This window comes from Mustela erminea, chromosome 16 (genome assembly GCF_009829155.1).
Source record: "Mustela erminea isolate mMusErm1 chromosome 16, mMusErm1.Pri, whole genome shotgun sequence".
NCBI classification, from domain to species: domain Eukaryota; kingdom Metazoa; phylum Chordata; class Mammalia; order Carnivora; family Mustelidae; genus Mustela; species Mustela erminea.
This window is the reverse complement of record NC_045629.1, coordinates 47,148,695-47,164,900: the sequence shown is the minus strand read 5'-3', so window position 1 is coordinate 47,164,900 and position 16,206 is coordinate 47,148,695. Positions and strand designations below refer to the sequence as shown.

Genomic DNA, 16,206 nt, shown 5'->3' with positions numbered 1-16,206 from the left:
GAGGAAAGATCACAACCAACACAGCAGAAATGCACACAATTATAACAGACTATTATGAGCAATGATATGCCAACAAATTGGGCAATTTGGAAGAAATGGACAAATTCCTAGAACTATAAACCACCAAAACTGAAACGGAAAGAAAAAGAAAATTTGAAAGACCCATAATCAGCAAAGAAATTGAATCAGTAATCAAGAATCTCCCAACAGATAGTGGAATGCAAATCAAAACCACAGTATATCACCTCACAACTGCTAGGATGGCTGTTATCAAGACAAGGAATAACAAGTGCTAACGAAGATGTGGAGGAAGGGGAACACTTGTGCACTGTTAGTGGGAATTTAAATTGGTGTAACCACTGTAGAAAACAGCATGGATGTTTCTCAAAGAATTAAAAATAGAACTATCATACGATCCAGCAATTGTATTTACCCAAAGAAAACAAAACAGTAGTTCAAGAAGATAATGTGCATTCTCCCATACTCATTACAGCTCTTATAATAGTCAAGATATGGAAGTAACCTAAGTGTCCATCAATGGTTGAATGGATAAATAAATAGTGTTATTATATATACAATGGATTATTATTACTCATCCATAAAAAAGTGAAATCGTGCCATTTGTGACAACATGGATGGACCTTATGCTAAGCAAAATGTCAGAGGAAGACAAACACCATGTGATCGCTCTTATATGTGGAATCTTCCAGAAAGATCGAGTTCATAGATACAGAGGACAGATAAATTGCTACAAGAGGCAGGGGTGGGGGATGAGGGAGTGAGGGAAATGGATGAACTTTTTTTTTTTTTTTCAGTTTAAATAAATTGCAAAAAATTTTTTAAAAAACAAGCAGGAAAGAAACCAACTCTCTTTAGCTCCACTGAATACCCAAAGTCTACCATTGTTCCATTTGAATACAGCAAGATACAAACTACCTTAACAAAATTATGACACTACAGACTCCATCAGTTGGCCTAAATTCCAAGTTGCTTCATTCAGAAAACTAAGGATTTTGAGTTGGCATTTAAGATAAAATTTTTTTTAAATTCCAAATTCCAATTTTTTTATTGCTGGAATATATAGGAAGCAGATAATTTTGTATTTTGTCCTTGCATCCTGCGACCTTGTTGTACTTGCTTATTAGTTCCAGGAGATTTTTGTAGATTTTTTGAAATTTTCTGCATAGTCATGTCATCTAGAAATAAAGGTAGTTTTATTTCTTTCTCTCCAATTTTTATAACTTTTTTTTTCAATTTTTATGACTTTTGTATCTTTTTTTTGTCTTACTGCACTAACTAGACTTCAGTATTCTTCTAACTTAGACGTTTTGTATCCTCACTAGGTTTCTCTTTCTCCCTCTTTCAGAGGATATATCTTTTTTTCCTTCATAAAAACTCATCTAGAAGAGAACTAAGACATGATAATCTGTCTACAGGAAGATTGCAGTCTGATGGTGAGACTCCAAGGGAGCTGATGACTGATCACAGTGTGCTATGCCAAGCACTGTGATAGAGAGATGTGTAATGGACAGAAATTGTTGTTTTATTGCCGCCTGATTTTCTTTCTACCTTTCTTGAAAGGTGTCTTCTCTACTTGCCTTTCCTTTTCTGTCAATCACATTATCTCTTTTTCCTAGGCCCTTCTTCTTCAACCTAAACATGTAGCTATATTTTGACCTTTAAAAAGGGGGGGGGCGAATCAACAAATTATTAATGAACAAACTTTATGATAGAATAGTCAGAGTCTTTGTTTCTTCACTTAACCACATTTTCTCTCTACCCCTTATACTGTGGTGAAATATTCCGCCAGCAGCCCTCTCTCCAAGGCCACTTTCTGGGTAACATGGGGTCGCTTTAGCACTTGTTTAATTTGAGGTGCCCCTGGCTCATCCAAATCATTTTGGGGAGCAGACTGTTGGATATAGAGGCTTGACCACTAAGGGAGAGCACGGGCAATTAGGAGTCAGCAGGCTTTTTGTAGTTCGTAGTGAAACCAGAAGCAAAAATAGGATTGCTCAAGAAGTGTTTAAAGGAAATTTTAAGTTGCTGCTTCTTTCTAGACTTCTTACTTCACCCTCATTTATCTGACAAACTCTTTATCCTTCAGGAGTCATGTTGGACATTGATTCCTCTGGGAAGGGGGAACCTTTCAAGATGCTTCTCTAAGCTTCAGATGAGCAAGTGCTCTATTGTGGTCCCTATATGGTATCCTCTGTTTACTTCTATGAGAATATTTACCTGACTTGTCTGCTTTCTGCTTCTTTTCACTAAACTGCACATTTCTCAAGGACAAAGACTATTTTATTTTAGCACACTGCCTGCACACAGTATTATTATATATTTAATTTTTGAATCAACAGCTATATATATAATGTCTACTTTTCTTTGTAATAAAACCTTTATAATGGCTCCTACCAGACTTTTACTCCTTATTATGTGGCATAGTGCCACGTGATTATCACCAGCACAGGATGTATTCACATTTAAAATGAAGAAGGTACATAACGGTACTGAATATTTTCCTTCAGCAGTTCTTTTTTTTTTTTTTTTAAGATTTTATTTATTTATTTGACAGAGAGAGATCACAAGTAGGCAGAGGGCAGAGAGGCAGGCAGAGAGGGTGGGGGAAGCAGGCTCCCCGCTGAGCAGAGAGCCCAATGTGGGCCTCGATTCTAGGACCCTGAGATTATGACCTGAGCCAAAGGCAGAGGCTTAACCCACTGAGCCACCTAGGCACCCCCTTCAGCAGTTCTTAAACCAGATGTGATAAATACTTGGTTGGGGGTAGAGGAGGATTTCTTGGGGGTTTGTTGGCTTCCCTGACATTCTGCTCCAGAGTTTAATTTATATTATTAATGTAAATTACACATTAAAATTAATCTTATGTTAGTGTACTTCAGGTAGTTTTCTGATTTAATGCTTCAGAGGGTGATTTCTCAAAACCATTTCATAATATCTTATCATTTCTAAGCTTATACAGTGATATTTCTTCTGTATTTAAGTTTTTATTTGCTATTAAACAGTATCATAATGGAACAGAAAAAAGTAAAGAAAGGAAAAACTTCTTTTCAAAGACAGAGTAGCCGTTATATTTATTCTACAAACATAAGGTATTCAATCATAAATATTTTAATATAAATCAGTTTAGAATGCAGTGATAAATATGAATATTTAATATTTCCTGTTGTATGTTTCTGTCAGTTTTGTGGAATCAACAACTGTTCATTGGCCTTCTGCTAGTATATGGAAGTTATTGGGGAGATTACTGAATGTAGGCAACTTGTCCTGTAAGAAATACTGTTTATTTAAAAATATAACTTACAACATGGCTGTGGTTATGATATTTTGAAATATATCAGCTTAAAATAATTAGCCGCTAGTCTCTTTCTGAAAAGTATTGATAGTATTTTAGTAAATAGAATAACCTGTTTTATGAACCTGTATTATCTGTGTAAATCTCCAATTAATGGAATTTGTTCCAGTGTTTTGTCTTTAGTGCCCTCTTGTGGATTTTTTATAAACTGCTTGTGACAACAATTTTTAAAGGTGTTTTTTTATTTTAAAATATTTGATTTTATAATCTTCATATTTTGTCAATCTTTTGACATGCTTTTGGCTGGAGGAGAAAAAAGAAAAATCATGGTTAAGGTTGCTTTTACTTTTTAATTTACTCTATTGTATGTCACTATTGTGCACAGGGGATGTAAGATAATCTTTTGTTTGGAAACTTTTAATATAATGCCAAGAACTTGTGCAGTCTTGCTTCATGGAGCCTCTGAAGTCCTGCCCACACGCCTTCTCACCATTTAGGCTTGTACTGATGAACAAGTCTTTTATGACTTTTGGAGATCTTGAATGCTTTGATGTAACTTTAAAACATGCCTGTGAACATGCAGAAAGTTAGGATCCATGAAGGCAGAAGTTTCTGTTTGTTAAAGACAGGTATGTCAAAGACAGCAGCTGTATAAGCTCTTAACGCTGCTCTCTCAGTGAAATAGAAGGACCACCTACTTACAGCAGTGGAAGAAAGTTCATTCTTTGTACAGATTTTCAGATACTGTAAATCTTAGTAGCTATTAATTGGTAAATACCAATTTATTACTTTTTTTCAGCCTGGCAGACACTGAAGCAGTGCTTAAGGGCAGCTGTTTGAAGGAGGTATTTTTGATGTCTTCTCAGTAGTTCTTAGCTCTGCTGGGTTGAATGTGGTCCTAATGAGACCAGAGCTAACCAGCTGATTCTGCTGTGGGCCATTTCACTGGTAACAGAAATAATAGATGCTGCAGGGATAATTGATAAAGAGGTGGTGGGGTAAGCTCTCCCCTCTGTTGAATTTGAAGTTAATGCTGTGTGGTTCCCATCAGTACTTTGACCTTGCTGTAGCAGAGAGCTATTTTTAGTGCATTTGTACATCAAGCTTTTCCTTGCTGTGAGTCATACAAGCAAATGGACAGGGGTACCCTTTGATTTTTGCTTTTATTAATTCAAGTAATACCTCAAATTTATTTATTGACATAGGTTAGCATGTTAGCATAACGGCCCCAAATTTAGTTATGCCCAGGGAGATGTGAAAGATTCCTGCCACAGTTTTCTACCAATTTTATGTCCATTCCCCTGAACTCACACCATACATGCCTTGTTGATTTCTTATTTGACCCTTTACTACAAATTGATTGTAAGATTTCAATACTTTAATCATGTGATGAAGTAGCAAATTCTCTTAAGTCGTGTTTTAGTTACAAATAGCTGGCATTATCTGTTTTCTCGGCTGTTTTCATCTATTCAGATTAGAACCTATCACAGTTTTCTCTTTAGAGTCAGTTTCATCTCTTTATGTTCAGAGTATTGGAATTATTTCGATATTTGACTGTCCAGAAAGATTCCTTAATATATTGATCTTCTTTCATGATTTCTTTCAGATTTGACTTGTGGTTTGTTTCTATAGACCTTTTCAGTCGAATCTGGATTTCAGTAATAACCTTCTGATTCCAAGCTCTTTCTCCATTCTTCTCCAAGTCATCCTTTAGTTTCCAAGGTTCTTGTCGCTTCTCTGCAAGCAACTTAAGCAGGTTCTTAGTGTTTAGAGCACCCTGTAAACTGTAGATCATTTGTTAATGCAGCCAAACTGACTTAATGCTTTCCCTTCTAGCCAGAATATTTCTGTGTTTGTGCTTGGGTTTTTTTGTTTGTTGTTTTTTGTTTGTTTGTTTGTTTGTTTGTTTTCCAGTCTAGAATGACACTGTATACTCCTAATTTTTATCCTAGAAATTTTTGTCTTAGAAAGATGCAACTTTCTAAGGTGACTAAGTTAATTTTAAGGAGGGAGTCTTCATTCTGTTGTTTGCTGTTCGTACCCATTCTCTGTAGCTTGTCTATTTATTCATTGTTTATCTTTTGAATTGTGAGCTCAGCTCTAGCTCACTTTTATTTCTGAGAATGATACATGAGTTCTGGGTTGAAGATTGAGTTTGAGTCCCTACATAGGGTGGATTTTTATTTGTTTCTATCAGGCACCCCAGGTACTTCCATAGTAGGACTGCATTAGGCTAATTTCTCAGCATGGGGTTCCCCAGACCTTGTAGGTCATGTCAGAAAGGACTGAAACTGTGTCTCAAGCTTCTAAAAAGAAGCAACCCCCACTTCCCGTCTTTACCTGAAGCCCAAGTGACAGAGACAAGTTTGCATGTCTTACCTTCTTTGCATGTGAGTACATTTTTTTTTCTTGTTCACCCTTTCACTGAGGACGTAGACCTTCAAGATCCCCAACTTTATGCAGGGGTTTCAGTTCCACTTTGGAGAGAACTCAAGGACTTGTCTCTTGTCCCCCTTTATCCGTTAAAATCCCCATCACCACCCCACCCCCATTATCTTATACCCCTAAAGCAGCCCTTAAGTTCTGATTTAGCTTATTCTCACTGTTTTCCAGCTCTTTGGGGGGCCCATGTGGATTCCCTTTAATATCTTGAAAGCTCACTTACGCATTTAGACTAACGTTTGTTACATTGTTTGCTGTTTCATTGTCATCCCTGATTAGCACCTGTAACATGTTTGAAAGATATCCAGACCTCTATAGTATTGCAACTTTTTGTATAATTGGTTCACTTATATATTTTACATACTCATTTTTTTCCTTACGAAATAGTTTTGGAAAAATAAATAAATAAACAAATTTTTTATGTTGTAACAGAATACATACTCAGTGGAATTGTCTAGTTGAATCAACACCATTAAGATCACTGCTGTATGCTGTTAACATGCTGTTGCATATTGTACTAGTAATACAGACGTATTTAATGTTTCAAGATGAGAAATAATTAGAATATTTCCCATTAGAATGACACCTATTTAAGAAATATTTAATATTTAAGAAATGGTCTATCTCATTGTTACATATAGCAAATTCTTTCTAAAGTATTTGTGTAAATATCTTTAAAATCAAAGAATAGCTGAATATTTAGAAAATCCTTTAAAGTAATAAATGTGTGAAGTTAGCTAATGCAAAGTCTGGTTATTTCTCAGACTGTTACAGCATAAATCTGTCTTAGCAATGGAGTAGGATTTCCTAATAATGTTTTCAAATATTTGTATTCCATGTGGATTTTATGATTCATAACCTGGATTATCATCAGTACTCTGTTTTGCATTCCTGGCACATGATGACCACTGATTGAAATGCTATTGTATTCCTTACTGGAATTGGCTCCTTTCTACAGTGGAGAAGCATCTGTTCCGCAGACCTTTTTCTATAAAGTATCAACATGTTTTTCTTCTGCTTTTCTTTTGTGAGGAATAATGGAGTATCTATAAATAAAATATAACTCTGGAAAAACATATTAAATAACTGTTTTATTGTAAAAATGCTAGAAGTACCAAATGAAATTTTAGTAATAATCTGAAATACCAAGAACAATTTCAGAGTTCATGATTTTTTTAAAGTAAGAAGTGTTGCTGAAAAGTTTTTACCACCATCACCAAGTTATTAGTGTTCAAGTCTTCAAATGTCATATAAACTAGTTCTTATTCAATTTGTACTTTATTAATTACTGTTTGGGTGCCACCTTTCATGAGTGAGTTGAGTTCTCTGTTTTTTGCATTGCTATTTTTTTACTGCCAATTTGTAAATTAGATTAGCCTCCTTTAGCAAAGTGACTATGTAAGTGAAATTAATATGCTGTAAAAGCAGTCCCTTCCAAACTTGGTTCAATGTTTTTATAATTTTATAGATTGCCTGAGCCAGTTGTATGAATCCGGAGGTCCAACCCTCATTATCCCCTTGTAGATTCAACTCTAATATGGCATATAGGAAGACTAACAGTATTATTTCACACCAACCAAATGGAATGTTTCTTGTTAAGTTTAATTGTCACAGCACTGAATCTTACAAGGATAAGAGACAAATGACTCACGCATATAAAAATAGTTTAGTGTTTTGGGAATTAAACTGGTTGCAACCATGATAAAATACTAAACTTGCAGTCAATTTTTTAATAGAAATGTTTTCTATTCAGTTCTATTCTGTTCAGCTTTTTTTAAATAGAAAATCAACTTTTTCCCTTCCTCTTCAGTGGTGTCTACTGGAAAGAGTAAATTCCAGGTCAGCTTCTTTGTTTGTTTTTTAACTTTTGGACCAAGTACAGATCAGTTTATATATGTGTATTTCAGTTTTTTTCTCTTAGCAAAATGAAACATGCTCCAGCTAACCTATAATATAAATTCATCCAGACTTGAGAAATGCTGTAAATAATTTTAAGGCCTTATAAAATTGGAAATTAGATCTTGGGCTTTAGAATCAGAATGACCTAGTTAGAATTCTTACTCCCCTACTTATTTGTTGTATCACCTTAGACAAATTACTAAACTCATTTGAACTTCAGGTTCATCATTTGCGCACTTAGAGTTAATAATATTTCACAAGGTTAATAAGAGGATTAAATGGGAATATCCTACAAAAAATCCTTAGCATAGTGCTTCTAACTCACTGATAACTGTTTTTATGATTATTAGAAAAATGATCAACTAATAACTCTAGTTAATAGCATTATTGTCCCTCTCAAAGTTTCTCCAATAGCCATGCTGTATTTTAAAACAATAAATTAGTTTAAATAAAATTCTACTCTAGAACCTAATGTAACATTGTCCTTAGTTTTGTGTTTTGGCACTACCTCATCATAAGGGCTTTAATATTAGCTTAATAGCTTATGTATTAAGAACAGGCTTTGTACTGGATACCAGGAATATAATAGTTAAGATTTGGTTATTGTCCTTGTAGATTTTGGAATCTAATGGGAGATTTGGACAAGTCAAGTTTATAGACAATGACAGTATTATGTAGTAAGCATACGAATGGCATAAGCATGTGACAGTACAGAATAGGGCACCTAATTCAGTCTCAGGGTAGCTGAGCCGAGTAGGCATGGCTAAGTGTAGTTCTCTTAAAGAAAGAAGCTGTCAGATAAAGCACTCACCCAAATTCATGTATATGTGTGACTTATATAGTATGTATCCTTTAAGACTTAATTTAAGGGCAGCTTCCTCTGTGAGGCTTTCTTCATTTGTTATAGGCAGAGTTGAGGCCCTATTCTTGGTTCTCCCATTGTACTTTGCCAGTACTTTTTTCATAGTACTTAACAAATTGCCTAGGAATTTATTGTTCATATGTCAGTCAGTTTCTGTTAGACACCAGACTCCTTAACAAACCAAAGTGGAACAAAACTGTTTCTTATTTATCTTTGTATCTGCAAGGCCTGTCCGCTCCTTGAAATATTACAAATTTACAATAAATGCTTATTGAATGAATTAGTAACTAAAACTATAAATGGATCCAATCATTAAATAAATTTTTAATAAGTATGTGTTAACGTGCCAGGTGTCTGAGGCATTGGAGATTGATAAGTGAAGAAAGCCTCTGCCTCCATCAAACCATTCTAGTGGTAGAGAAGGCCAGGTATAGGCTATGAAGAATACAGAATGATAGAAGATTGTTGGAGACTTCAATTTTAACTTGGTCAGAACAAGGCTCACTAAGGTGGTGACATTTAAGTGGAGACTTGAGATAAGAAGAGGATAAAGCTGTCTTGTGGAAGAGCATTCCAGGTTGAGAGATCAGCCAGTTTAAAGGCTTGAGGAGGAACATGCTTAGAATGCTCAGGAAACAGCCACGGGGAGGCCAGCATTGCTGGGACTTGGTGAGTGAGAAGGAATGTGATAGGAGATAGGTTTGGCAGATATTACTGAGCCAGATCACATTTGGCTGAGAGAGATTTTGGATTTTATTCTAAGTGCAATAGGAAGCCAAATGCAGGGTTTTGAGTAGGAGAATAACATGATGTGATTGATTTATCTTTTGAAAGAATCAGTCTGCCTATTGTTTGGGAGACTAAAGTGGGCAAGAGTGGAAACCGTGAAAACTGTGCAGATACTGTTTTTTAAATAGTTTTTAATAGTTTATATTTTAAAACTATATATATAGTTTACATATATAGCTTATATTTTTTAACACTTTAAGCAGCTGCCTTCGGCTCAGGTCATGGTCTCGGCGTCCTGGGATCGAGTCCCACATCGGGCTCCTTGCTCGGCAGGGAGCCGGCTTCTCCCTCTTCCACTTTGTCTGCCTGTGTGCTCGCTCTCTCTCTCTGTGTCTCTCACAAATAAATAAATAAAATCTTAAAAAAAAAAATAAGAGAAGATGGCAGGTTTCACCAGGATGGACCAAATAATTTGTATAAGACCCTTTGGGAATAGGAGATGGTGATATAAGCTGTTAAAATTGTAAGCCTGTACCTCTAGCTCAAGTTTTCAAGATCAGAATTTAAATGTAAGTAAGGTACATGCATTTAGTGGAGTAATGGACTAAGAAATATAAGAACTAGGTCCGTACTTCTGGTTCTGCTTTTAAATGGGTATGTGTCCTTGGGGAAGTCTCTCCCTTTCTACGAGCCTCATTTTTTTCAAATATAAAATGAGGTGTCAAATATTACAGGTTCATGATTTTATAGTTCTGTAAAAAAGTAAAAATATAATGAATGTTTACTGTACACAGAATACCAAATGAAAAACTTGAGTAGATTCAGAGGTTCTATAAGACATTCTTATTTATAAGAAATTTGTATTTATAAAAGATTTTACAAAACAGTTATTCACAGTATGAGATCATAAATTTAAATGCAGGAGTGTGTGATGCAGATTATAAATTGTATAGAAGTTTGGAAAAGGGGATAATTAATAAAGACTGAAGTAACCAGGAAGGTAACAGATGCTTGATGGGAGACTGTCCCATTTAGTTAAAATGGTTAGAGGAAAGAGCATTCTGGGTAGAGAAGAAGACATAAACAAAGAAGAGGTCTTAATAACATGGCGTGACATGGGTTTATAGCAGCTGGAGATTCAGTTAAGGTCAGCCTGACTAAATTGGAGGATATGTGAACAATGGGAAAATAAGATTAGCCAGAAAACATAAGGTAATGTAGAAGACATTAAAATCTAGGCAGAAATGTTTAGCTTTTAATGCAGGGAAGAATTGTGGCCATTAGAGATTTCAGTAGGATATTATGATATGCACATGGCAAGATTTCATTTCTCTCAAGAGAGCTTGGTATGGTACATGGACTTTGAAGAAAGTGTGAAACTACTTTGTTCCTGGTAACATGTAGGCATTTTGCATGTCTTTTCTCATTGATCATTATAACACCAGTGAAAGAAATTAAAATCTTGAGAGTTTATATAGCCTGCCTAAAGGTCTCATGTCTATCAAGTGATTTGAGCCAGGTCTTGAAACTCGTATCTATCTGATGCTAGAAGGTCAGGGTGGAGAGACTGTTCAGTCAGGGAGCTTTTCCTGTATTCACCCAAGTATGAGGTAAACAGGAATTTACTCAGTAGCAGTAGGAATGAAAAAGAAGAGGTAGAGCTGGGAGAGAGATTTCTGAAGAAGAACTTGCTCACTGATTGAATGTGGGACATCAAAGAGAGAATAAACCTCAGAGGACCTGTTGGATTTTTACTCTCGGGTAGCTAACGAAGATTTCTCTGGTCTATAATAAGTAGCTGTTGGGGATTGTGGCAGACAGGAGAAACTAAAGAGGTGGATGGAATGATATCTGATTTGGAAATGTCGAGTTTTAAACATCATTGAGCATTTAAGTAGTAAGTAAAGTCAAGAAGATTTCAGGATTTGGGAGTCTTCAACATATTAGATAGTCGAAGCATAAGAGTGAAGAAGTCTCCTAAAAGAGACTCATCAAAAAAGCACAAAAGACTGAGAGGTCCTGCTGACTTCATTGTGCAGGTTTAGGAAGAGGAAGGGCTATCAAACAGCTGAGAACAACAGGGATGCTCCTGTTCTCTGTATTTATATTTGACCTCTGTCAGAATTAGGTTTTGCTTGTTTGCTCCCATTTAAAGTGGAATAGATGTAAATGAATTTCACTGCAGGATCAAGTTTTTCCAAATAATGGAATGTTTGGACTCTCAAACAGAATTTGTTAGTTTATTTTTATGGCCCTATTTCAGTTTATCTTTGGTGAACATTCTAAAGAGCAATTTTTTGTTCATACTTCTATTACTGATTTGATCCTTCTGTGAATTCACATTAAAGAACTAATGGCTAAGATGTGATAACAAAAGCAATAAAAGGCAACTTAAGATACACAAGCAACAAAAGAAAGTAGATAAATTCAACTTCATCAAAATTAAAAACTTTTGTGCATCAAAGGAATCATCAAGAGAGTGAAAAGACAACCTGAAAATGTGGACAAATATTTGCAAAGGACATGAATAGACATTTCTCCAAAGAAGATACACGAATGGTCAGTAAGCACATGAAAAGGTGCTTAGCATCACTGCTTGTTAGGAGTGTGCAAATCAAGCCACAGCAAGATAACACATATCCACTAGGTTGGCTGCTATCAAAACAAAACAAAACAAAACAGAAAAGAATAAGTGTCAGTAAGAAGTGGAGAAAATGGAGCTCTGAGCACTGTTGGTAGGAGCATGAAATGGTGTAGCAACTGTGGAAAATACCTTGGTGGTTTCTTAAATTAAAAAAAAGAATTATCATGTGGTACAGAATTACACTCCTTAGCATAGACCCAAAAATTTGAGAATAGGCATTCAAGTAGATAACTTGCCTACCAGTGTTCATAACAGCATTATTCACAACTAAAAGGTGTAAACAACCTAGTGTTCATCATCAAATGAGTAGGTAAACAGATGTGGTGAATATGTGTGTATACACACATATATACATATATATTCCATTACACACACACATATGTATATATTCCATTGCATATATATGTATGTAATGGGATATAGTTCAGTATATATATGTATATGTGTATATACATATATACATATGTAATAGAATATTATTCAGTCTTAAAAAGGAATGAAATTCTGACACATGCTACAACATGGATGAATTTTGAAGACATTATGCTAAGTGAAATAAGCCAGACACAAAGACCCATATATTATTTGATTCTCCTAATGTGAGGTACCTACAAGAGACAAATTCATCATACCAGAAAGCAGAAAAGAGGTTACCAGAGATTGGGGGAAGGGAAGAATGAAGAGTTATTTTTTAATGGGCACAGAGTTTCTGTTTGGGATAATGAACAAGTTCTGGAGGTGGATGTTAGTGATGACTGCATTAATACTGTGAATGTACTTAATGCCACAGAACTATACATTGACAAATTATTGAAATTTGGTGAATTTTTTGTTATATATTTATCATAATTTTAACCAAAAAAGCCAATGGCATTTGTATAAGGTTACGTAAATGTTATGGCTGTTAGAATAGTGCCAACATATTCCGTCTTTAATGTGTTCTCTTGTGTTTGTCTTGTCACCATATTATATGTTCTGCATTTGTTGATAATTTACTTTTCCTAATCCTTATTTTATTTTTTTTAATTTAAATTCAAATAACGTATAGTGTGTTATTAGTTTCAGAGGTAAATGTCAGTGATTCATCAGTCTTATATAAGACCCAGTGTTCAGAGCGTCATGTACCTTCCTTCATGTCCATCACCCAGTGATTCCCCAGCCTTCCAGCAAGCCTCAGTTTGTTTCCTATGATTAAGAGTCTCTTATGGTTTGTTTTCCTCTCTGGCTTCATCTTGTTTTATTTTTCCCTCCCTTCCCCTGTGATCCTCTGTTTTGTTTTCTTAAATTCCACATATGCGTGAGATCATATGGTAATTGTCTTTCTTTGATTGACTTATTTCACTTAGCATAATACCCTTTAGTGCCATCTGTGTCATTGCACATGGCAAGATTTCATTTTTGATGGCTGAGTAGATTTCCACCATTTATTTATTTATATATACCACAGAACATATGTATGTATCTGTGTATAGATATATATATGCACACACACATATACACATACCACTTCTTCCTTATCCATTCATCTATCAATGGACATCTAGGCTCTTTTCATAGTTTGACTATTGGACATATTTGACTAGTGGACATTGGTGCTGCAAACATTGGGGTACAGGTGCCCCTACCGATCACTACATTTGTTATCTTTGGGGTAAATTCCTAGCAGTGCAATTGCTGGGTCATAGGGTAGCTCCTTTTTCTACTTTTTGAGGCACCTCCATTCTGTTTTCCCGAGTTGGCTACACCAGCTTGCATTCCCACCAACAGTTAAGAGGGTTCCCCTTTCTCCACATCCTCACCAACATCTGTCATTTCCTGACTTGTTAATTTTAGTCATTCTGACTGGTGTGAGGTGGTATCTCATTGTGGTTTGGATTTGTATTTCCCTGATGCCATGAGATGTTGAGCATTTTTTCAAGTATCTGTTGGCCATTTGGATGTGCTCTTTGTAGAAATGTCTATTCATGACTTCTGCCCATTTCTTGATTATAATCCTTATTTTAAAAAACAACTAGAAGCCTTCTGTTTCAGCAAACAATTTCTGTGCTTGAGCTTTAATTATTTAAAACTTTAGATTATTTTGGATAACTTGGACTCTTACAGTAACATCTGTGTGTGTGTCTTTATATTAAAATTAGTAGTTATAATAGTATTTTTTTGTTATTAAAAGTAAAATGCTTTTATTATTAAATTATAAAATATTTCTATAAAATTAAGACAGGGATGGGCAAAATAGGTGAAAGGGAGTGGGAACTACAGGTTTTCAGTTGTGGAATAAAAAAGTCATGGAGATGAAAGGTGTAGCACAGAGAAAATAGCCAATGGTATTGTAATAATATTGTGTGGTGACAGAAGTATCTACACTTACGGTAAGCATAGCATAACATAGATGTTGGATCGCTATGTTGTACACTTAAAACTAGTGTAACATTGTGTGTCAGCTCTACTTCAATTAAAAAAGTATAGTATGCTTGTCATGTTGTTAAGAATGAAGAAGTCTAGCTGTCTTAGAAAAGTCTTCCTTCATTACAGTATTTCTGCTTGCAGGATGAAGATGAGCTGGATTCCCACACCATGGTGAAGACTAGCTCAGAGAGTGTGGGCACGATGAAGGCCACGAGCACGATGAGTGAAGGCGCCCAGACCATGATCGAACATAACAGCACGATGTTAGAATCCGACTTGGGGACCATGGTTATAAACAGTGAAGATGAAGAAGAACAGGATGGAACTATGAAAAGTATGTGAATACTTTTTCCCGTTGAATATTAATTTTCTATTTTAAAAGCACACTTCTATCAAAACCAGGTTAGTTTTGTCTTACTTTTTTTGGACAGTTGTGGAAAATTTTGTTTCTGGGCATTATTTAACAGTAAAAAAAGTATGGCATAAATAAAATTTTTAAAAAAATTTTAGGGGGCGCCTGGGTGGCTCAGTGGGTTGAGCCTCTGCCTTCGGCTCAGGTCACGATCTCAGGGTCCTGGGATCGAGCCCCGCATCGGGCTCTCTGCTCGGCAGGGAGCCTGCTTCCTCCTCTGTCTCTGCCTGCCTCTCTGCCTACTTGTGATCTCTCTCTGTCAAATAAATAAATAAAATCTTAAAAAAAAAAATTTTAATATAGCAGAAAGCAGCATATCTCTATTTGAGGGTTATGGAACTTTTTTCTATTAAAAGATGCTAACCCATAACTTAATTTAATTTGTAAAGTATTTTAGAGATAAAAAGATAGCATTCCTAACATTTACTTTTCCAATAAAAAAGTGAACATAAAATTCTGTTCCAGTAAATACAACATAATATTATTTCATGTTGTCTAAATTATCAGTTAAGCCACAGATGACATGAAGTGCAAGCCTAAGAGAAGAAATAAGGGCTTGGTTGGGAAAGGAAGAAACACTAGGAAGAAGGATCAAGAGACAGGGATACTCCTGGAGAAAAATCAATTCAGTGCATATTTATTACCATTTGTCAGATGTGAGGCACCGTGCCAGGCATGCTGCGGGGGCTAAAATGACGATTAAGACTTTTTCTCTGATCTCTGTTGCTTACAGAGCGATGAAGACAGAGATACTTTCACAGACTAGCATTTTTTTGTGTGTATATATAGAGTTTTTTTTTTTTTTTTTTAAATATTTTATTTATTTATTTGACAGAGAGAGAGGCAGGCAGAGAGAGAGAGAGAGAGGGAAGCAGGCTCCCTGCTGAGCAGAGAGCCCGATATGGGACTCGATCCCAGGACCCTGAGATCATGACCTGAGCCGAAGGCAGCGGCTTAACCCGCTGAGCCACCCAGGCGCCCTAATCTTTAAAACTTCTTATATTAGTTGATATGAATTCTCAGGTTATGTCACATGAAAGCCCCATTTGCTAATTTGTCTTTAGTATTTTTGCCCCCCCCCAAATTATAGCAACATATTATTTTTAATTTTCTAAAATCTCTACAGTGTTACATTGTGTGCTAAAGATCCTGATTTCCGTAACGTTTTCCATTGGAGTCTCAAATGAATTATCATATTCTTGTCAGTTTAAATTATGTTTGCATACTCTTTATACCTTTATTCATGAATCTCAAAATTATGGACCTGTTTCCCTTAACTCTGAGAAGTGTGGGATATGACTATAGGAAGCAAAGTTATTAAAAGATCTTTTGAAGGGAAGTAGAGAAAAGTGAGAAAAAAATGTTCAAAATTTGATCTGGTTTTTAAAAAAGTGGGCCTAAGAGCATGTCCCCAGAAGAGCTCTCCAAATCTGTTTTCAGCATTGACAGCCTTCCTCTCAGCCTTCCTCTCCCACTGTCGCCACTCACATCCTCCTCAG

General features: G+C 35.6%; 1 protein-coding gene across 1 annotated transcript in view; it reads left to right on the top strand.

The window, feature by feature from the left end:
• Nucleotides 1-16,206, top strand: part of STK3 (serine/threonine kinase 3) — a 277,957-nt gene that overhangs the window by 183,583 nt on the left and 78,168 nt on the right. The window contains exon 9 of the mRNA XM_032315535.1: nt 14,437-14,629. Coding sequence (XP_032171426.1) covers nt 14,437-14,629 — 193 coding nt within the window. The remainder of the gene's footprint in view (nt 1-14,436; nt 14,630-16,206) is intronic.